The 21,664-nt window shown below is 46.7% G+C and overlaps 1 protein-coding gene across 2 annotated transcripts; it reads right to left on the reverse strand.

The window, feature by feature from the left end:
* Window positions 1-4,170: 4,170 nt before the first annotated feature.
* Window positions 4,171-15,179, reverse strand: PPP1R3B (protein phosphatase 1 regulatory subunit 3B). Of its 2 annotated transcripts, none has more exons than XM_026508360.4 (2): window positions 14,881-15,179; window positions 4,171-8,877 (listed from the first exon to the last, which is right to left on the reverse strand). In XM_026508360.4, the coding sequence occupies exons 1-2, from the start codon at window positions 15,015-15,017 to the stop codon at window positions 7,995-7,997; spliced, it is 1,020 nt and encodes a 339-aa protein (XP_026364145.1). In that variant the 5' UTR covers window positions 15,018-15,179; the 3' UTR covers window positions 4,171-7,994. The 2 variants fall into 2 exon arrangements, with proteins under 2 accessions (XP_026364145.1, XP_026364146.1); XM_026508361.4 differs by lacking the exon at window positions 14,881-15,179 and adding an exon at window positions 14,061-14,590.
* Window positions 15,180-21,664: the final 6,485 nt, after the last annotated feature.

Genomic DNA, 21,664 nt, shown 5'->3' on the forward strand with positions numbered 1-21,664 from the left:
TTAATAATACAATAATTTTTTGGTAAAACGGTATGTAATAAGATCAGTGAAATGTCACCTAGTTAGTTCCACATTCAAATGGGACCAAGGCGTCCACTGAAGGACTATTAACTAGATGACCCTGGGGGTGGGCCCAGCAGAAGCAGTGAGTGATTTCTCTTTCTCAGCAACTGTTTCTACTTTCTCTGAAAGAGGTGTGAGCTCTGGAAAGCTTCACCCCCCCTTTGCTGGTGGAGTTCCCTTCGGATAGACTGGGGCTTCATAAAAACTGTTCCAAGTCCCCATTAGGGTTTTCTTGGCATGGGAGACCTTCCTTCAGTTCTAGCTGACGGTCAAGGCCAGGGGGAGGAGGTGACAGATGTAAAAGGAAGAGCATGTGTGTCTGCACCATAGAGACGGCCAGCAGGAAGGGAGGCTGGAGTGCTTTGGAGAGGAATCCCCACCTCCTTGATCTCCTGTGCCTCTTAAGGCCTCTTGAACGTGCTGGGCCACAGAGGAGCTGAGACCGTGTAGTTGGCCAAGTTCCCAGGAGCACTTCAGGGTTACTTTCTGGGGCCTGAGGCCTGCCATACGGCTAGGTTCAGCCTCTGTCCCAGTAAACAGTTTCTCAGGGAGGTCTTCAGTGCCCTACTGGATAGGGACGGGGTGGAGGGGAAAGAGGTGGTAGGACTTACATCCAAACCATTAATAACCCCTTTCCTCTTCGAATTGACTGGAGTTTCCAGAGGGCGTTTGGCCATCCGCACTACAATTAGGAAACAGAAAACCTAACCAACATAAACACATCTAAACCACAGACGAAATCACCACTCTGTTATAACCCATCCAAAAAAAAAAAAAAAAAAGAAAGAAAGAAAGAAAGAAAGAAAGAAAGAAAAAAGCACTATCCAGCCAGAATCTAGCCCATGACCAGCCTGGGCTCTCTGGGCCCCCCAAAGGTCTGAGAGGACCCTAGAGGCCCAGGATAGGGGAGCACGGGCAGGGCTCAGTCAGCAGGGTTTGCTTGCACTGCTGGGATCTCAGGTGGAGTGCTCCGCGGTAATTCATAGCCCTCCTGCTCCTTTTTTTTTTTTTTTTTAAAGAATTTATTTATTTATTCGACAGAGATAGAGACAGCCAGCGAGAGAGGGAACACAAGCAGGGGGAGTGGGAGAGGAAGAAGCAGGCTCATAGCGGAGGAGCCTGACGTGGGGCTCGATCCCACAACGATGGGATCACGCCCTGAGCCGAAGGCAGACGCTTAACTGCTGTGCCACCCAGGCGCCCCTCTCCTGCTCCTTCTTGAAAGCATTCTCATTTGGACCATCAACTATAGGGTCTCTGAATGAATGAACCGATAAGTTGACTCCTGGCCTCCGCCGAGGGTCTGCACGTCTGCTCTGAAGTCTCACTCTTTCCAGACAACTCTTCAACCTGGGTCAGCACACTGTGGGCAGCAGTTCAAGTCTAGCCCTTGGCCTGATTTTGTAGTTTTGTACAGCCCACGGCTAAGAACAGTTTTTCCATTTTTAAAGTTTTTTTTTTTTTTGAAAGAATAATGTGACAGAGGCTGCAGGTGGCCCATGAAGCCTAAAAGAGTTAACTATATGGCCCTTTACAGAAAAAGGTTGCCAATCCCTGATATAATCAACCCCTGATCTTGCATTTTGAGGGGGAGGGCCGGGATCCTGGATCATTATTAATGTTTTTGACCCCAGAGAAAAATGAGCATTATGCAGCCTCATCTTACCTTTGCCAAATTCAAGTCCAGCTGAGGGCTCAAGGTTAGGGAGGGACGTCTGTGTGAGATGAATGATGTCAAGTAAACATGGAGAATCCCACACGGACATAGACCTCTGTTGAGATTCCCTATCTCCTCCCGGAGGGCTCTTCACGGTGCAAGGAGAGGAAGGAGGGTTAGAGCCGTCCTGTGCCATGACAAAGGGCTTCCCTTCTGGTGGAAGACGACGCTGAGGCCACGGGTCCTGCCTATGGGCTAGAACGCCTCTGTAGCCACAGGCCTCTTTGGTGGTTTCCTGCCACTGATCAAATCCAGTTGGGCCCTTGGATACTAAAATCATGCACTGTTTCCATTTACGCTTCCATGTGGCCTGTGGGCCTCACAAGTGCTGAGGAAGCCTTTGGGAGGGATGTACCATTTGCATCTAAAGACGTGTGTGTTGGGGGCACCTGGGTGGCTCAGTGGGTGAAGTGTCTGCCTCCGGCTCAGGTCATGATCCCAGGGTCCTGGGATCGAGCCCCACATTGGGCTCCCTGCTCGGGGGGGAGCCTGCTTCTCCCTCTCCCTCTGCCGGCTGCTTCCCCTGCTTGTGCTCTCGCTCTCTGTCTCTCTGACAAATAAATACATAAAATCTTGAAAAAAAAAATTAAAAAATAAAGACGAGAGTGTTCACTTCTCCCCCAGGGACTGCGTATCTCCAGAGGGAGGGACTTCCTTTTCAGAATCGACCATTTCAGTGTCAGTTCTGTGGGAGGGACTCCAGGGTCAGGGGGCAGAGTTCTTGGAAAAAGAATGAAGGACCCACGTGGTCCTCCTGGCTTTGTCACAGACTGGCTCTGTGACTTTAGGACACACACGGAAGGCCTTCGTATCTTTACCCCTGAACACGAGCCGCTGTGTCTTCAGCGTGAACACGGATTTCATGTAGTCCGAGCTGTTGTCTGGAATGCTCTTCATTCCTGTGATTCTTGTGAAGAATGGAAGTGGTGTCCATGGTATTTCTTACTAGTTTATATTTAGAAGCATTTTTAAAATGAACATGTTGGCTGACTCTTCAGTACTCAGGGCACCACTAGATCCCCTGGTTGCTTTATCCCGGCTAAAAACACCCAGAGCCCCTTTGGTGGAGCCCGTGACAGGACAGCAGAGTCAAGGCCAGGACCCAGGCTTCCGGACTCGTTACACCGAGAGTCAGCAGGACGCCCTGCTTTTCCTGGCTGTCAGAGGGTTCATCTAAAACACGACTAGCTCTTAGAGCAGTTGGGGAGAAAAAGCACCTAGCACCGCCCTGCACACAGTAGATAAGCCATAAACGTTCAACTGAATAATTCAGAGCTGGATATTTGCTAATCTGGGGACATTGCCCTAGGAAAGTGTTTTGTACTGTTGTTTTTTTTTTCCCCTCCAGACATCTCTGAGATGTCTGTCTCACAAGTTAGAATTATGTCATGATTATGGAAACCACACTGCATCTCCAATAGACATTCATAAAAACTACTGTTGACTTTCCCCCTTCCCATTTCTGCGAAGGCAAACCCGGGCGGTTTGACTGTCTTGAGAAAGGCAGGCAGGCAGGCACGTGCATCGCTCCCTTTTCGCATTTATTCACTAGGTGCCGAGGTTTGATAGGCTCCACCTTCCCACTGGCCTTCTCAGCGTGGCTCACACGGAGTGACAGGACACATCTGGCAGCAATTTGCCCCTCCGTCCATCCCATCTAGCTCTGACATAAAACATCTCCGGAAATCCTACTTAGGATGAGCGTCTGACACCCCAAGAAGAGGTCTCACCAGGAGCTGGTTGGATTGCTGGTTACAGTGTGTCTGCAGAAGCAGGGAGAAGCTACCAGGGCTGTTTATAGTTTTCCCACCTTTAAAAACAGTCAACCCAAAATAGGTTTCATGAGCAAGTGAGAGGGTAGGAGACACGCCCTCAGATCAGTAAAAACGGGTTCCTAACAACACTGGCCCTGTGCTTCTCCAGCACTTAGCTGTGACCGGCCTTTACCGTTGTGACCTCTGAACAGCAATTGTCACCCTTCCTGTGTGCCTTAGCTTTCTAACTCAGCCCCTGGTTGAGACCTAGCCCTCTGAAGACCTACACTCTGTATGTGGGAACACACCGATTGAAAATAATTCTCCCCGGGACCTGGCTGCCTCAGTCGGTGGAGCGTGCAACTTTTGATCTTGGGGTCATGAGTTCGAGCCCCATGTTGGGTCTAGAGATTACTTAAACGGAAAAAAAAAAAAAAAAGGAAATTAAAAAAAAAATATTCTCACCAGCCTCCGACTGACTCCCAGAATACAGTCAGTTTTAAAAAAAGAAGAGTTTCAGTTTTTTGTTTTCTACCTTTATTACATTTTTTGAGTTTGAGATACATACAAACCACTCTCTTGTACCACACAAAAGACACCCATTCTTGTGATTTTAAAGTGCATTTCCCCTTTAACTTCGTGTACAAAAATATTTATTTATTTTTTTAAAACACGCGGGCATTTCTTGACAAGGCACTCTCAGGCATCGGGGGAGGATGAGGCTCCGGTTCCACGTTCACACTGAAGTAAAAGTGAAACAGTGTCCTCACAGCTGCCTTCTCGGGAGTCCTCGCAGGTCCTGCAGGCTCTAGAAACCGATCACCGAAACTGCCGAAACCTTCATAGCTTTACAACTGGGGCTGCCTCGCTTTCCAACCACACGGAGGAAAAGCCGCCCGAAACCACAGACGCCCTTCCCAGGCCCACGTGTCCACAGGAAGTGCAGAGAAGCCGCCAGAATGTCTTCGATGACCGTGTAGGATGCCATTAGGCTTATGACTCTTCATCCCCAGTTTCAGTGGCCGGAACCCCCAGAGCAGAGGGCCATGCGGCCTGCTCTGGCAAACCGCGCCCCGCGGAGGACTTTTCAACGAGGAAACAAACGCAAGACAATCAAGGTTTTCATTCGCTGTGCACTGAGAGGGAAGACCCAGAACAACGGCCACTTCCCACAAAGGAGCCGACGCTGTTTTGGTTTAGAAACACACATATAACCCATTGAATGTCCAAGTGACTACAAGTAATGCTTGTTTTTTAAAAAGCAAATTATATGCAAAGATCAAAACCACAAAACATTCGTTTAGCTGTTCAAAATTTACATCTTTAAAAAACACTGAGAGAGTCATGTTTTGCCACCATTAAAATGAAACCTTAGAGAAAAAAATAAATTCTACCTTGACACTGAAATTGTTTTAATTTCTGGAGAACTACAGAACTCCCATTATTTCTCACCGCTTCCTCTATCATCAGAATACTTTAAAAAATAAAAATAAAAAGAAACCCATTCAAATGCTTCCTAGCTTTCCAAGAAACACTGACAGCTTATTAATTATGTATCTTTCTATAGTCCAGCTTATTTATTGCACCTAATTTGCGAATGCTCCCCAGGGCATTTGGGGGAAATAAATACGAAACGAAATGGGGCTGCTTCCCCATTTCTGGACAAGGACACCAGTGGTGGGAGGCCTGTCCTTCGGGGGCAACTTGGAAAGGGTACTAGGGCTGGGGGACATTCGTCACCATCACCAACAGCTGTGTGAGGGGCAAACCCCCAAGTCAGGCTGCAGTGACGTCTCCAACTAGGAAACCTGTCACTGTCTGAAGTTTGTAGACCTATTTCCTGCTGGTGCGCTCCGAAATCAAGAGGGGTTCTGTGGATCCTGGGACCATCTGTTGATATCCTGGGACAGAACGGGGCCCAAGGGAGAGAGACTGACTGGTGAATAAAAGACAGCATTCTTCAGATGCCCCCGCCTCCCCGAATGACAATGCTGACAGGGAAGTCTCACAACCACATTCTCCAGTCACAGAAGGGTCTTCGAGGCAGGTGGGGACTTGCCTGGTAGGGCGAGCATCCCAGGTGCACTGGTGGGGGATTTGCAACCAGTGCCCCCAGCAAAAAAAGCTGGGTGAGCTGGGAGTAAGAATAGGGGCAGGGGAGGGGAGGGCTTTTAGCTGTTTTAAGAGATACTTATTGCTGAATTACCATATTTCAAATTTTGACATGGGAATGTCTTACGATCACCATTACTGAAAACCAAACAGGAGTTTCTTGAGGCCATTTTTCTTTTGAATACAGAATGATCTTGTTACTTTTAGTCTGGTAACATGTAAATGACAGTGCACCTTGTACCTTTCTTGGAGGAGGAGGGACTGGACTTCTTGAAATAAATTCACGACCTATATAAAATGGTCTGCTTCCATTCGGTTTTGATTTGCACTATCAATAGTTCTCCTCCCCAGATCCGTAGCACTGGAAGTACCGTTTGTGTACTCGATGTAGGTACGTCTAGATACAACTCAATTCCGCCCAATTCAGCAGAAGATGAAAATGCGATTTTTCCTGTAAATTGTATTATATGATCCCCAAGTCCTACCCATCTGGGCGAGGCATAAAAAAACAAAGCACTAGATTGCAGACGAGTAACAGCCAATTTTAGGAACAAGAATTACATCAAACATCACTTAAGAACATTTAAAAAGTCAAAACATTTTAAAGTTCAAAAAAAGAAGGGGGGGAACCAACCAACCACAAAACTCTAGGAGCCAAGACACTCCCTACCTGCCTGACACTAACTGACAAAGCCATAGAAGCCAGGAGGCCTTTTCTAATTGATCTGGAATATGCAAGCAAAGGCAAGCTGAAGTAGTCTCTTTGCTTGCAGAGTCCAGGGGCCGTGCCTCCAAATGCAGGCAGCTGGGCTCCCTCTTCCTGCCTCCCTTGGGAAAATCTCACCTTACTAAGATCAGGCACATGGAAAATGAGACAATCATTTAATTAAGCTCCCAAAACAAAACAAAAAAATAAGACAAAACCCCAACCTTCTCCAAATACATATGTAAAAATATTTTTTCAACACCCCCCAAGTATAAACCAATCTCGTCCCCGAAAAATCACAGGGTTTGGGGATCCATCTGTCAGTGAACATCCCAGGGGGTCTCAGGACAGTATGAACCAACAGACTTTTAATGCATTGTCCAGTATGGGTAAGAGCGACTCATCTCTGAGATTTCAGAGCTGCTGCACATTGACAATAAACTATGAGAACCTGGTGTTTTTCTCCTCTATCCCTTTATATGTACTCACACCCCAAAAATAAGAACACCCAAATCAAAGTCCCTGGGTGCTGGTACAGAGTCCTGGACAGCGCAGATCACAGTCAAAGTCAAACCAAACACTCACCGAAGGCTTTGAGGCTGTATCGGATCTGCCAATCAAAACATCCTCAACACAGCATGGAGGAGGGCTCTCTAGGAAAAGAGTCTAAAATCCCTTTGCGAGGAAGGCGACGCCTGCAAGCCAGCCGAGCAAGTTCCAACACATCTTGTAGTTGGGCTGTCTGGTGACTCGGGGTAGGAGTGAGTACTTCGAAAGCTCCCCCAAAAGCCAAGAGGAAAAGCTACAGGTGTCCCCCTCGGACCGTCCTGCCTGTCAGAAGCCGGCAGTCTGGACCCCGGCACAGGACCTCCTTACTTCTGGTAACTGCTGTGCCGTTCTCTGCTGGGACACGTGTGTGGGGTCAGAAAGAGGAAGCGCCTGTTTCCGTCACAGGCGAATTTGCCTCATCTTTTCCTGAATATCAGATGAACCGTGAAGAAACAAAATGCAAAATGCAAAAAAAAAAAAAAAGTGCAGCGATAAGAGTGTGCGGTAAAGTACGCGTAGACAGGGAACAGCCACGACAGGCAGGAAGGACCCTGCTGGGTGGAGCGCACCCAGAGCTGAACGGCAAGGGTCCAAGGGGAGGTGGCTGGAGATGGAGTGACTTTCAGGTGACTGTCCACATCCCAGGGGGCAGGAGCGGCTCCTCAGGCAGCCGGGGCGCACTCCTGGTGGCTTCGTTCCCAAGCCGTATGAAGCCACCGTCCCCCAGTGTCGCCGGCAGTGCCTGCGGGCCTGGTTCCCGCCCAGGCCCCTGCCGGCACCGCGATCCTGCTCCGGACCCTTGTGGCCGCCCTGAGTGCCCAGCAGACCAGCACCCCAAATCTACTCCCCTCGTGGCCGCCCTGGGTGCCCAGCCGACCAGCACCCCACATCTACTCCCAGTGTGAAACCAATCCTGTGATCTAAACCTGGCTGGGTTTGCTGGCTTAAGGAAAAATGTGCATAGGATCCTTTCTTTTCAAAAACCGGGCCTAATGGCAGTTCAGCGTTTCTCCTGGCTTCCGTCTCCACCTGCCCGCGACCGCAGGGAAGGCTTCTGCGCACCTGCTCAGCCATGCTCCGGCACACGCAGTCCCTAATAGTAGGGCCCTAGCTTCTCGTACCCTAAATAACTTGGCCACTCTGGAAACAGACCGTAGGAACACCGAGGGCTCCCAAACTGGTCAAAGGATATTCCAAAATCGGGCCCGTTCTGTGGCTCGGCTGTGCCCTGCGTGGACTTCAGCTCGGCTCGGATGATCCTGTAGTTTTTGCCTTTGTTGCTGTCCCAGTACGTCTGTCCACTGCACTCAAAGCACACAGCAAACTCCAGCCTCTCGTAAGACTGAATTTTCTCAGGCAAGCTAATGTCAAAGGAGAACGTGTCCCTGTCCGAGCCGGCGTAGGTGTCCTTCACATACCGACAGGGGAAGTCTGAGAAGCTTTTCCAGGTGTCGAATGTCATTCTTATTTTCACCATCTTCTCGAACGCCAGGTTCTGCACCTTCACTGTGCCTGTGATGGCTTTGTCCTTCAGGACACAGTTTTCAAGGCATACGTGGTCGGTCTGAAGCCGGTTTCGAAAGTCTAAGTAATCAGCGGAAGGCTGTGTGAAATCCAAGACAAAGCTCTCGCTCTCCGCTGTCGTCAAGCTCACAATGTTGTCTAGGAGCTCGGTGATGTTAAACGGAATATCTAACGGGTCATCGAATTCCGAGAACACTTTGACCATTGTCAGGGCCAGCCCTTGGTTGTCTGCGAAGGACACCCGCTTTTTCACCTTTTTCTCCCGGACGGTGGGGGCCACCATCCCGCTGGCTTCATTCTTGCTGCTCAGCTGAATGCAAGGCCTCAGTGGTTCGCTGGGCTTCGGTGAGGTCTTGAGGGCGAACCTCTCTCGGCGCAGGGAAGGGGCCATGCAGCTGTATCTGCACTCTATGTCCACAGCCATCATCGGGTTAGAGGAATAGGCTAGAACTCTGGCCAAAGAGAAGAGAAAGACACGGCAACGAGATCAGACAGACACGTTCAAGGCATCATTCCAACGGGGGCTGGCAAGCAATATCTGCCTTCGTCTCTGCCCACATGGCTGCAGTTTGGCATGAACTCAAGTGCCGGCCAGCGTGACCTTGGCTTCAGGCGAGATTAAGAGTGTAAAGTTGGGGGGGGGGGGATGAAGGTTAAAACAAAAAAAAGTTAGGGAGCAGCTGTTGGTTTTAAAACTAAATGCACAGGTATTTCCATCAGGATTTCTTGGGGCCCTCAGTACGCTAGAGGGCCTTGGGGAATAGCAAAAAACAAGGTGCTGTTGCAGGAGTTCCCAAAGTGATCTGACTAAGGAACCCTTTCCTGTGGAGCATCTTGCAGAACACAGGTTCTGAGAAACGTGCTTTGGTAGATACTGCTTTAATATGACAAAAAGAAATGAATTCTTTTTTTTTTAATTAAGATTTTATTTATTTGAAAGAGAGAGAGCACAAGTGGGGAGAGGGGCAGAAAGAAGCAGACTCCCCAGTGAGCAGGGACCCCAGGACCCTGAGATCATGACCTGAGCCGAAGGCAGATGCTTAACCAACTGAGCCACCCAGGCGCCCCAAAAGAAATGAATTCATACCACAAATATTGACTGGTATTTACTATATGCCAGGTATTATGCTAGACACTGGAATTCAATTGTGAAGACAGACACAATCCTGTACACTAGATTTTTATATGCCAGTGTATCTTTCTCTTGAAAAATGCCAACAGTTCAGTTTTTTTAAACCTTACATATGGGTGGGTGTTTGGTTTTTTTTCTATAGTGAAGATAACCTCTATAAGAATAAAAGGCAAAGAGAATCATGCTAAAGAGTAGATTAAATCTGACTTCATAAAAACGATATTTTTCTGTAAGTGAAAAAAAAAGTAAAACCAAAAGACTAAAGACAAACTGGGAAAACATTTCACAAAAGTATGGCAGCAAAGAGTTAATACCTTCATATATAAAGAGTTCTTATGAAACAGTAACAAAGTCAAATAGTCCATACAGAAAAATGAGCAAAGAGCATGAATAGAAAATTCATGAAAAAAACTTAAACATGTCCCAGAAATGCGCAAAATGTCCAACCTTATAATTAAAGAATTTAGATTAGGAAACAATGCCTGTTTTTACATACTGAGTTAGTAAAGCCTTCTTAAAAATAATACAAATGCATGGATTAGTCTAAATCAGCATAACCTTTCTAAATATTCTTATCAGTTTTGGTTCTAATATCACATACAGGTATTAATCTTAAGCAGTTACTTAATGCACAGCGGTTAATGTACTAAAATGTTCCATGCAACATTTTAGGGAGGAAAAGGTGAGAAAACCTAAAGGACCAATAACAGGTATCTGGTTAAATTAGGTATACGACATTCAGCGATAAAATTTTCTATCATTATTAAAACGATTATTTGGAAAAAAGGTTTAAGTTGCATGGAAAAACTTATATTGTTAATGTAAAAAATAGAGAAGATAAAATTGAGACTAGACTTGGGGGAAAAAAGAATATTGCATATACTTGCGGTATATGTACAGAAAAAAAGTAACTAGAGATATACTTAAAACTGTTAGAATATCCAGGTGATGTGATTTCAGGAAATTTGTTTTCCTGTGTTGTTTCTTATATTTTTTAAAATAACAGCACTTCTATAATCAGGGAGAAAAAAATGAATCTAATAAAATGCTTCAAATATGTAAGATTGGCCAAAAACCTATCCCATCCAACACTATTGCCTCACTAAAGCCAAGCAATTTTTATGATTTAATTATCATAGCGAATTTATATTCTGATTTGATAGTTACAATGGGCTACCTCAAGAAATCAGTGATGAATCCATCCAGGATTAAAATCTATAGTCTGTGAACCGCAGAACACAGAATCTGGATAAGGTCCCAAACCTCTCCCCCTTCACTATGGTAAAAGTGTAGGTATGTGGTAGTTTTTTGGGGTGCTTGCTTTCAGGCCTCCCCTAGTTCCAGCCTACTGGTGGGGGGGCTTCAGGGTGATGGTGATAATTAAGGAGAAGCAATAGGCATAATGTTGCTCATCTTCTGATGGGAGCTGAGACCAGTGGTTTCAGCCCAATAAATATCTCATTTTCAACTTCTGCTTTTGATTAATCAAATACATGAAGACAACTAAGAGCAAAGACACATTGGGTTTGATCCCATTTTCCGAAAGAAATACAGTCATTCCCTAGGATGCAGGAACCACGTGGTGATGACTGACTGGAAAAACACACACATTCAGAGGTACAAAACAATAATTTATAGCCACAGTGTACTTATCTAAGCATACATTTTAAAGGATATTTGTCTGACTGTTTCCCCTCTAACGAAACCAACAAGTGAAAATTTTAGGAGCAAATTTGCTTTCTATGATCTGTTCTTGTACCCATGCAATTGTTCTGGAAAGGAAAAGTTCTCACTGAAATGGGCGTGATAGCTTTACAGAGGGTCACTGGGCTGGCTAATTGGTTCAATGTGGAAAAACAAACAACCCTACCCTTACAGAGGACTTGAATTTTACTTCCCCCCGTCCACTGAAAAACTGCGTTAGAATGCACTGGAATTATACTTTCAGCTCTAATGTTAACACAGGTAGTGTTTTTTTTTTTTAATTAAATGTGGATTAAAAATACCCCCAAAGTGGGCAAAGCCTGGCATCCCAGCCCCTCCCACTCTGCCCGCCCTTGACAACCTGGGCGTGAACTGTGGGAGGCTGGGTTCCTCCTCTGACCCTACAGCCCTTCCTCCTTGCCTGAGTCAGCAGAAGCTGAACTTAAGTTCTCCATCCTCTTCTCTATCCCTTCAAGCCTGCAAACCAACCTCATACGTGCTTCCCCACACAATGTTAAAACAGCTCATTAGAAAAAGGATGGGAAACTCTCAAGATACTGCGGAAACAGAATCCTAAAACAAGTGGGTCAGTGAAAGGCTCTACATACTTCAGTTGACTAAAGTCACTCTCAATTTTAATCTTACAGATGAAAAAGACTTAGTTGAAGACCTTGGTAAAGTTTCACTGTTTGGACCCAGTGGGTGTACATTTGCCCCTGAGATCCCTTTTATCACTTAACTCTAAGAACTAGTGCAACTGGGGGTCGGAAGGTGAGGTGCTGGTCGGAGCCAGCTCTAGGGCCTAACTGGTTTTGAAACATCCTTCCACGAAAAGCAAAAATAAAGTTCACTATCTGGTGGCCCTAGAGTTACTAACAGGGCTACTGCGTCAGGGGCACTCAGCAACCACTGCCCGGCATCCCTTTACTATTTAAGTGACACCATCACTGGAGGGAGGACATTAACCCCTGTGGCCTTAAACAGGGGGACGATCTGACTGTTGGCCACTTGCCTAACCTCACAGGTAGCTTCGAGCTTTGATGAACTGGATCATTCCACGAGAACCAGTGTGCCAGATGCTGATTTGATGTAGGCCTTCCTGACCCTCTGCTCAAGAACTCCCCAGTGGGCTGTGATCACCACCCAGAAGTACTCCGAGCAATGGGAGCTGTACTTCGGGCCCCCTCTCCTGACACGCTCTCCTGGCTGCTCAGCCCTTTCCCAGGCCAGGCAATATGAGTCACCAAGGTTGGCCAGGGAAAAAGCCAGAAGGAGAAGACACAGACACATATTTGAAACAGCAGAGTATGACAGGATTCGATATCAGTTTGCTGCAGGACAAGTAGATGAGAGTATGAGTGGCTGTTACTCAGATTCTTGACTTCCAAATAGATGCCTAAGAGATCAATTTTGCCCCAGGAGGGAATGGGCCATGCCCAAGGGCAGATTTCAGGGTTCTTGGTCAAAAGAGGGCAAACCCTAACACTCCATGAAAATGGAAGCGAACAGGGATAGTTTTTGCATAAATACTTTCCCTGTTCCAATAGTGACGACACACCTTCTCAAGACAGCTCATCAGGGTATGGTGGAGCTTCCTGAGGAAACTACAGACTTGTATAGACAATAACCACATGACCTTCACAGTTCCAGGCAGCGGAGCTACTGACTTTTTGGCTGTGCCTTTTCTGCGAAGTAAATCTTTTTTCAGTATTGAGGCCAAGATATTTTCCCTCCATTCTCATACTCCGACAGGAAAAGACAGAAAAGTCAGATGCACCAAGAACCCACCAGGAACACTGGAAAGACACTAGGTAAGCATTTACGACCAGGTTATGAGATTATACTTCTTAAAAAGACATGTCCGTCTACTCTCTGGCATTACTTTACCCCCTCCCAAAAGGTTTGGCTGACACAGTATGAATAAAGTTGACATATTTTCCTTTGTATTGTGACCATGGGGCCCTTACTCACAGCCTTAAAGGCCACTTGTGCTCTTCCATCCTGTCACCTTCTAAAGCATCTTTGAGATCCACACACGTGCACACACACAGACTGCACATTACAGGACAGAGGTTAAGTTAAAATGCCACAGAACCTGCCATCTAAAAATGCCCAGTGTGAAACACAGAGCACTAGCCTAGGAAGGCCTCCCCCTAGCTGTGCCACTTTAGCGGAGCAAGTACCTGAATCTTTCTGGGCTTGGGCTTCCTCCTCCCAGGTCCCTTCCAGCTCGGACTCCTCCTTGCTAATAATGCCCACTAACTTCTCTTCTTCTCCTCCCTCCCACCTTTCCCTAAATACCTCTACTTTACTTTTGTGGTGAGTCCACTGGCTGTCTTCACTTTAGTCTTGGCTGCTGGACAATCCTACCAGATTTCCTCTTCTCCCCACCCCTGCTTAAAGCCCTAACTTCTCTTCTCCCGCACCCCGGGTCTCCCAGGGAGGCCTCGCCGCACAGACCACAGGCTCCAACATCTTTCAGCAACTCTCCTGTCTTCAAGTCAAGTCTGCCCTTAGTTTTCTCCACTTCTGCAGTAAACAATACCCAGACGAGCCCCAACTTTTCTGGGATGTCGTTCTGAGCCCTATACCCTCTCTTTTGCTAGCAAGTCCCCTCCACACCCCTTTCTCTGGTTCAAGAGGGTGGCATAAACAGGGCACGGGGCAGGAGGCAGGCCAGAGCTTCCAGACTTGGAAGATCCCACAGGTCAACGCGACCCTGCACCCCCCTCGGTCATACCAGCCTGCACCCCGCCCCCATGCACTCCATGAGCCTCCTTCGCCTTGTCCCGCACCCACCTTTTGGGGCGTGGGGAAGCCCCCTCTCCAGCTGGCTCGCTGCTGCATCGGAGAGCCTGGAGGGAGGTGGCAGGGGAGGCGACCGCCACCGGACTACGTGAGCGTCGTGTGTCCGGGAGGCAGGGCTGACGCTCCGTTCCCGGAGATATGACCGGCAGGGGGAGGAGGACGACGAGGAGGAGGAGCCCAAGTTATCACACCAGGGCGGGGCGGCGGGGCAACCCCCGGTCGGAGCCTCGCCGCGCGAGCGTCCCCGCGCGGCCGCTTCGCCCCCGCCGGCCCGGGACAGCCAGCCTCTGCCTGGGGACCTGAGACCGTGAACCGGGGCTGGGTCTGTGTCCCATCGCCCTCGGCGGCCCAAGAGACTCCCAAGTGTGTTTCCTTGCGTATTACGGGGAAGCCAAAACCGGGGAAAGACAAGGCGACTTTTCCTTGTCCTCCAATCCCCACCGCCCAACTTCGGGAACACCCTCCGGAAGTGTCGGGTCCCAGGCTGGAAGCGCCTTGTCTCAGGTTCGAACTCGGCACAGTAGTCCCAGCCCCAGCCACCCCCAACTACCCCTGGCGGCCAGACCTGCACTTCGGCGGAACACGTGGATCCGGCCATGCTCCATCCCCCCCGCTCGTCCCTGGACTGCTCTTTCCACCTGGAAGCAATAGCGTCCTCGACCCCGTCTAGAGTGTTCCACCCCCGGAGTGTAACTGCAAGTTGGACGGTAAAAGTGCAGGTGGCAGGAATCAAAGAAGGTCTCTACTGCGCGTCCCTCGCCGCCGTTTCTCGGCCCTGCACTGGGACTCGAGGGCTTGGGGACGGACGTACCTGGTACAGCTCATAAGCCCCGATGTACAGATGCGCCAGACCGCGGCGGCATCCGCGCGGGGATGGCAGGGGCAGCGGCGGCGACGGCAGGAGCGGAGGCCGGGACTCAGGTCCGCGCCCTTGGAGGGCAGACGCATCCGTCCTTGCTCGAGAGCAGCCCGCTCGCCTCCTCCCAGTGGCCGGTCACCGGGACTCAGGCTCCCTGCCGCCGCGCTGCTCCCTTTAACTTTCCAGCTCCTCTCCCCACTTGGGAAGCCATCCCGGAACCCCTTTCACGTGAACGCCCCCCACGGCCAATGGGCGCGCTCGGGACGCGAGCCGTCGACCAATGGCCGTAGAGCCGAGGTCCTGGATAGCACCGCTTCGCCACGTGATCGGCTGCGCGCCCAGAGTGATAAGGCTGCAGTCCAGGGGCTGGGAAGGGGGCAGTGGGGTCAGTGTTTCATCAGAAGCCTGGGGAAGGGCGCCAGGGGGCAGAGGCGCTTTCCTACAGAAGAGCGTCCCATTACAGCAAGGAGGCTGGCACGCAGGCGGCTTGCCAAATTGCCTCTTCCTAGGCAAACTACTGGCCCGGCAAAGCCTTCTTACAGCCGCAGTAGTAGTTGCGGTTGCATCCACGCGGTCCAGCCCCCGCCTTCATCGTACGGTTTAGCCAGGGGATTCACCGATGACCGTTAACTTCCCCATCACTTGTCAATCCCAGAGAAGCCCCAAGAGAGACCCAAGTGCCTCCGTGTTAGGTGGAGCCTCTCTGGGATCGGCATCTCCAGCTGTAAGGATAGTGTGGAAAACAAGTAATTACTGACGCTTTGTGCTCGTCAGCGGTCCAGTTGTTACTGTGAAAGCGATACCGTAACATCGTCTTATAAAGTTGGTACTGGGGCCATTCCACGGAGTGCCACATATATAGGTCTATAGGTGGGTATATTTGAGACGCAATTACCTGACTTGAATCTGCTATGACTCCCTGTACCTGCAGGGCCCCCGTGATCTCTATGATACACCTTGAGGTCTGTAGAGAATGATGAACCCAGAAAAGACCAGCCCCTCCCTCTCAGATGAGATCAGTTTAAATACGTATTCACATAATCATATATTAATCTCCTTGGTGCCCAGCTCTGAGTGAGCCACTTTAGGGATGAGAATCCTAGTTTTCTAGTTTTAATGAATTTTGGAAATCGACAGAGGGTTGCCAGCTTTTTCAAGTGCCAAGACATTAAAATCAACAAACCTTACCATCTTCTGTTACCGACCTTTTATTAAAAAAAAAAAAATTCTTTAACAACAATAAAAACAAAATAACAAACGTAATATCAGAGTAAAGGCCGTTCCTTCACACTGGATATATTTAGCTTTAGGACAATGCATTATGTTAAACATGGCATTTGGGAATTTCTGCTTTTAAGGGATATGAGAGCAAATTCTAATTTTACTTGAAATGTAAAACTGAAACGCTGGTAGGTTGCCTTAATCCAGTACAGGCCTTCAGCTCAAGACACAGTCTCCTTGTCTGAAGGGCAATTATTAGTCTTCTTCCTTCTCTTTTAATGGGCATATCTGCTAAAGGACCACCTCTGAAATCACCTATTGGTGGGCGGTTGGCAAATAAAGTTTCTGTTCAATATTCCCTTTGCCAACTCTAAACCCCTTTTATTAGCTGATGAGTAGGTTGATTTTTGAAGCCAAGTGTTGGCTACATTTCTCAAGCATAGTGAGCATGCTAGAGGAGTGGGCAAAGACGAAGAGCCAACTGGTATTGCAAAATGAATGCAGGCAAGGGGTGATCTGAACCAAACCAGGAAGGAGTTGGGACAAGTAAATACAACCTCACAGCATTAAGGTTTGGAAGCGTCTTCCTACATAGGTCTAGGAAACCATGGGTAATCATTTCCCCTGTGGTTTAGATGACTATTTCGGAGCAGGAGAGTGGGGCTAAACTTAGTTGTGGCTCACCACAGTCTTGGTAGGTAGGAGTGTGGCGTCTGTGAGTTTGAAGAGAGCACAGTCTCCTCAGCGATCAGAATAGAGTTGGGATGCAGGCTCTGGAGGACTGTTGCAGCCGAACTCGGCAGGTCCAGGGCCCGAGAACCTGAGCGCTGGACTGGCCCTTAGTTCTGTATGATCTTGCTTCTCCCTCATTTTATAGCAGAAAAAAAGGAAAAACAGAGAGTGTCAATCTCTCAGTCAACGCATACCAAGTCCCTTTTATAATATCGGGCATTGAATTTTAGCCTTAATTTCGCTGAATAAGCCAACCCTTCCCACAAAAATAAACCAAAAGCTTAGCAGCAGCTAAGCAAAGCCAATTATCGTTTTCCCATAAATTTTCTTTTTGGTGGCCGTTAGTGGCTATTTGGTGGCTATCTCCCTAGCACTTGGGCTCATCTGTGACTTCTTCAATCCTCTCTTATACATTCGTTTATTCATCTAACAACATATTATTGAGTAGCTACTGTAAACCGGAGTCCTGGAAGTGAAAAACCAGTGAAATATAACCTTACTCTCAAGAAGGTCTTAGACTAATAAATAACGATGTAGGATAAATGTGTACAAGGTGATTCTCTGTATTTTGGGAGCCAAGAGGAGGACTGCGCATGTGTGACTGTGGAGGTGGGGTGAGAAAAGAAGAAGGTCAGCCGAGGCTTCCAGGGAAGTGAGCATTGACCAGGATCCTGAAGGGGGAGTTGGAGTTTAGGGTTAATGGGAGAAAGCATGGCAGGAATTAGCAGAGGAACAGAGTTCTATATGTTCTTCCAAAGAATTTCCACCCTACTGATTAAAAATTAAGTCTTCTTTCTGGCTTAAAACTTAGACAACGTTTCTTTGTGCATGTGTTAACATCAGCTTTTTATTCATCCAGAAAGTTTGAAAAAATATTATTAATATCTTATCTCCTTCTCAACTGAGCACATTTCAAAAATAGCCCAAACTTAGGTCTTAACTTCACCCCAGATTTTGGAAGAATTTTTTTTTTTCTTCTTAGCGTTCTAACTTCCCTTCTTTTTGAATAAAAACTGTTGCACAGTGCATGTAAATATAAATAACCAGCATCGAGAGTCAGAACTGAAGGAGAGAACATTCTTTTGCCTGATCAGAATAGAAAGCGGGAAAGACTGTTTCCAAACGGCCTAAGTGAATTTATATTTAGACAAGTGGAGTTGTTTGCACCTGTCAGAGCTTCAGACATGTTCTGGGCGCATTATGTTACCTGGGGCCCTCTGCCCCCTCTTTCAGACTTGACTGAAATGACTTGCTAGGTCATGTTTTATGGGATAGGCAGATGAATACTAATAGAGGGGTTCCATGAGCCTCTTGTCTATGGAGAATGTGTCCTTAGCTTGGGAGAAGACTGTGAGTAGTTTACACATCAAAGCTCCTAGAGCCCATTTGGGCATTTTCCCCGCTTTTGAAGGCTTTTGAGTTCCCAAGTGAGGTTGATGTACCACTTTTTAATGTAGTTCAATTTAATTTAATTATTTAATTATTTTGTGTCTCTTCCAAATTTTAATTTAAATTCTAGTGAGTTAACATATAGCGTAATGCTGGTTTCAGGAGTAGAATTGAGCGATTCATCACTCCCATATAACACCCAGTGCTCCTCACTACAAGTGCCCTCCTTAATGCCCATCACCCATTTAGCCCATCCCCCACCTGCCTCCCCTCCAGCAGCCCTCGGTTTGTTCTCTATTGTTAAGAGTCTCTTAAGAGGTACCGCTATTTAAAAATCTACATATGCAGAGCAGCTTAAACAGCTTCATACCTCCTACACGCTTTATATGACCCCCATACAATACCTAAAACTATTACAAGATCACTGTAGACATTGTGGAAAATACAGAGAAATATAAAGAGGAAAATAGAATCAGCACCACCCAGCAATAAAGACCAATATAATTCACTATCTTTCTTTCAGTATTGCTCCTATGCATAAACGTCATATTATCAGGATCATAGTATAAGAAAGTATAATGTCTTAATTTTTTTAGTCATGACTGCTTCTCATTTGGAGTATATTAATATTGTTCTATTTTTTCTGGCATGCCTTTTAATTGCTGCCTAATATTCTTTCATACAAAGATCATACTTTAACTATATTCTTATCGAGGGTCCTTTAGATTTTTTCTCCCCTCAATTTTCTGTATTTTTAATAGCCTTTGATAAGCATCTTTATTCTTAAATCTTTGTCCACATCCCTGGTTATTTCCTATAGCCTTGTTTCCCTGAGTACAGACCATACGTACAGACATTCTTTAGACTTGTGATTTATATTGCCAAATTGTATTTAGGAAGAGCAGTGTTGACTTTTCATTCCCACTATTGGGGAAAAGAAAGAATTCAATAATCTTAATAAGGTCTTCGTTTGTGGATTTGGGGCAAATTACACCTCATCTTACAAAAAAAAAAAAAAAGAGCCATATGAGCATTTTTACTAATGAATCATATGCTCTGTGCCTGGGTGACAATAGCTACATACCTCATCTTTTGCTTTAGCTTTGAATCTCAAAGTACACAACCACTTTGTGTTATGAATGGGGACTTCATGACCCATATTATTGACTTAAATGGTATTAAGTGGTGGCTGGTCAGAGAGAAGTTTCAGAGGCTGAGGATGAGGGAATAACTTTGCCACAGGCTTAAAAGGAATTAGGCAGAACTCTGTATATATTTATATTCTTTGCTTATTCATCCCCTGTTCAGGACTGGTGGGGTCATAAATTATATTTATACATGTAACTATATACATATGATCCAATGTACAACATCCATAATTTCATGACAAGTGGCATGCGTTTTTTGGAGGAGAACAGTATGTCACGCTCTTTGTAGGCTTGCGGCCACCTACTTGGCCATGGAGGGCCTTGTACCCTGGGTCTGGGCTGTTTCTGCCGCCTGCCTCTGGAGTCACAAGCCTTGGACAGTGCAGACACTTAGGGTTTTCTGTAAGCAACTGTATGATGGCCAGTTTCATCCTGCTATTTACAAAACTGCCTGGATAGCGCTCTTAGAAACAGGCAACGATGCGATTTGTAATAAGAAAACAATGACTCACTTGAGGGGGGAGGAAAAGTACTAAATAGTTATGTACAGTGATTTCTGAATGTACACCACCACGTTCTCCAGCAATCCTTAATTTCCCATCACTCCTCTTTTTCTTTGACATTTAGAGTCAGAAGCTAAACTGCCTTCATGGTTTTCGTTACGATCATTCGATATCCTCTAGAGAACTGGGACTTAAAGACTGCATTTTTCTTTGGAGAAACTCGTGGTAACAGTTTCTCCACATGGAGCCATGGGCTGTTTGGGAGCTAGAGATTGAGCATTTAAAGCTAGGGAGTCACCCCCACGTGGGGAATGTTCCTTCTCTGCCCCTTGCCTTGCCCGTGCTCTTAAGGAGCACAGATTTTGGAGGGCGGAGAGGGACCCATCGTCCAGTGTGGTTATTTCACCTCCCGCAGAAAACAATGTAGAAGACAATAGCGCATTTGTTATAAAGCCTACTCGGGTTTGTTATAAAATTACACTTCACTAAAAACAACAACCTGATAACTATTAGTATGAGTCTTACTTGGTGACTAGCCAGGACTATAAAATATACAAAGCCCAGCTTCCATCTAAGCCTTGGAAACTGATACAGCTATGTGTTAAACCTTAACAAAGATATTGGGCATCGTTCCTATTTTTTTCTATTAATTCTTCAGTCATCTTCAAATGTAAAGTCCCCCTAAATGTAGGGTCTGTTGCCTCCTAACATTCTCAAGACTCATTGCTCCAAACAGTGCGGTAACTTCTCCTTTCTTCCCTGATTTTGACTTTGCTTCTTTTCCCTTCTTCTTTCTTTTCTTTTTTTGGCATTGCTCTTTAATTTGTAAAATGTAGAAATTTCTTTTTCCTAATGTTAGTAAGTAAGCATTTCTCTTTCTTATAAATCAGCAGTTTCCATCAACTTTCAGGGAAAATCCAAGGTCCAAATGTTATAAGAAGAAGTATATGACAAACTATACAAGGAAGTGTCTAGTTTAACTTCCTGCTAGAAGTCCTAGGAAGACACGTAAAAAGATGAAGACTCACACACCCTCCAGCCTGGAGTAATGGCACACAGTGGTTAAGAGCTTGGCCATCTGGTGGTCCTGGATTTGAATATCGATTCTGCACAATGGGCTGTGGACCTTGGGAAAATTATTCCCGACATTGTACCTCTGTTTCCGTCACTGTAACATGGGAATACTGCCTGGCAGGATTCCTTGGAAGATTTCCGGGAATACTTGATGTGTAATCAGGATAACTTCTTCCACAGAACCCAAGTGCAAGGAAAGTCACATTTCTTGATAATTCTTAATGCAATAAAATCTGGGTCTGAACATTCCACTTACCAAAGCCGGCGAGAGACTTAGTATCAGTTGGCTTATGCAGACCCCCAAACTGGGAACAAGCCCTTTGTTCTTAAACTCTGTGGTCACTGCCCTGAATGCTGCTCCTTCCGCAGCCCATCCTCTGTAGAGACCCCGTCTTCACCGCGCCAGAGCTACTGCTCACTTAGCAGGCCTGCTGTGAAGTTCATGTACCCCCAGATCGAAGCCTCTTTCACGTAAGCAAGGAGTTGGTTTCTATCACCTGCAGAAACTTCAGATCCCACAGCTCACAGGGAATTCACCCCCTCTCTGGGCTGGAACTTTCTGCAAACCCATTCAAACACCAGGCTCTAAGTCTCTCCCACTCTTGAGTAGTTCTGGACTCTTTCTGCATGGATCCAGAATTCCCAAACAATGCCGTGTACAGGGGCAAT

Source organism: Ursus arctos, unplaced genomic scaffold, assembly GCF_023065955.2.
Source record: "Ursus arctos isolate Adak ecotype North America unplaced genomic scaffold, UrsArc2.0 scaffold_27, whole genome shotgun sequence".
In the NCBI taxonomy this organism is placed as follows: Eukaryota; Metazoa; Chordata; class Mammalia; order Carnivora; family Ursidae; genus Ursus; species Ursus arctos.

Bases quoted from the DNA above. Each gene is read 5' to 3' on its own strand.
- PPP1R3B (XM_026508360.4), bottom strand. From the start codon at position 15,017: ATGCGTCTGCCCTCCAAGGGCGCGGACCTGAGTCCCGGCCTCCGCTCC. The intron at 8,878-14,880 runs GTACGTCCGTCC...CTCTTTGGCCAG, and splicing joins GGGCTTATGAGCTGTACCAG to AGTTCTAGCCTATTCCTCTA.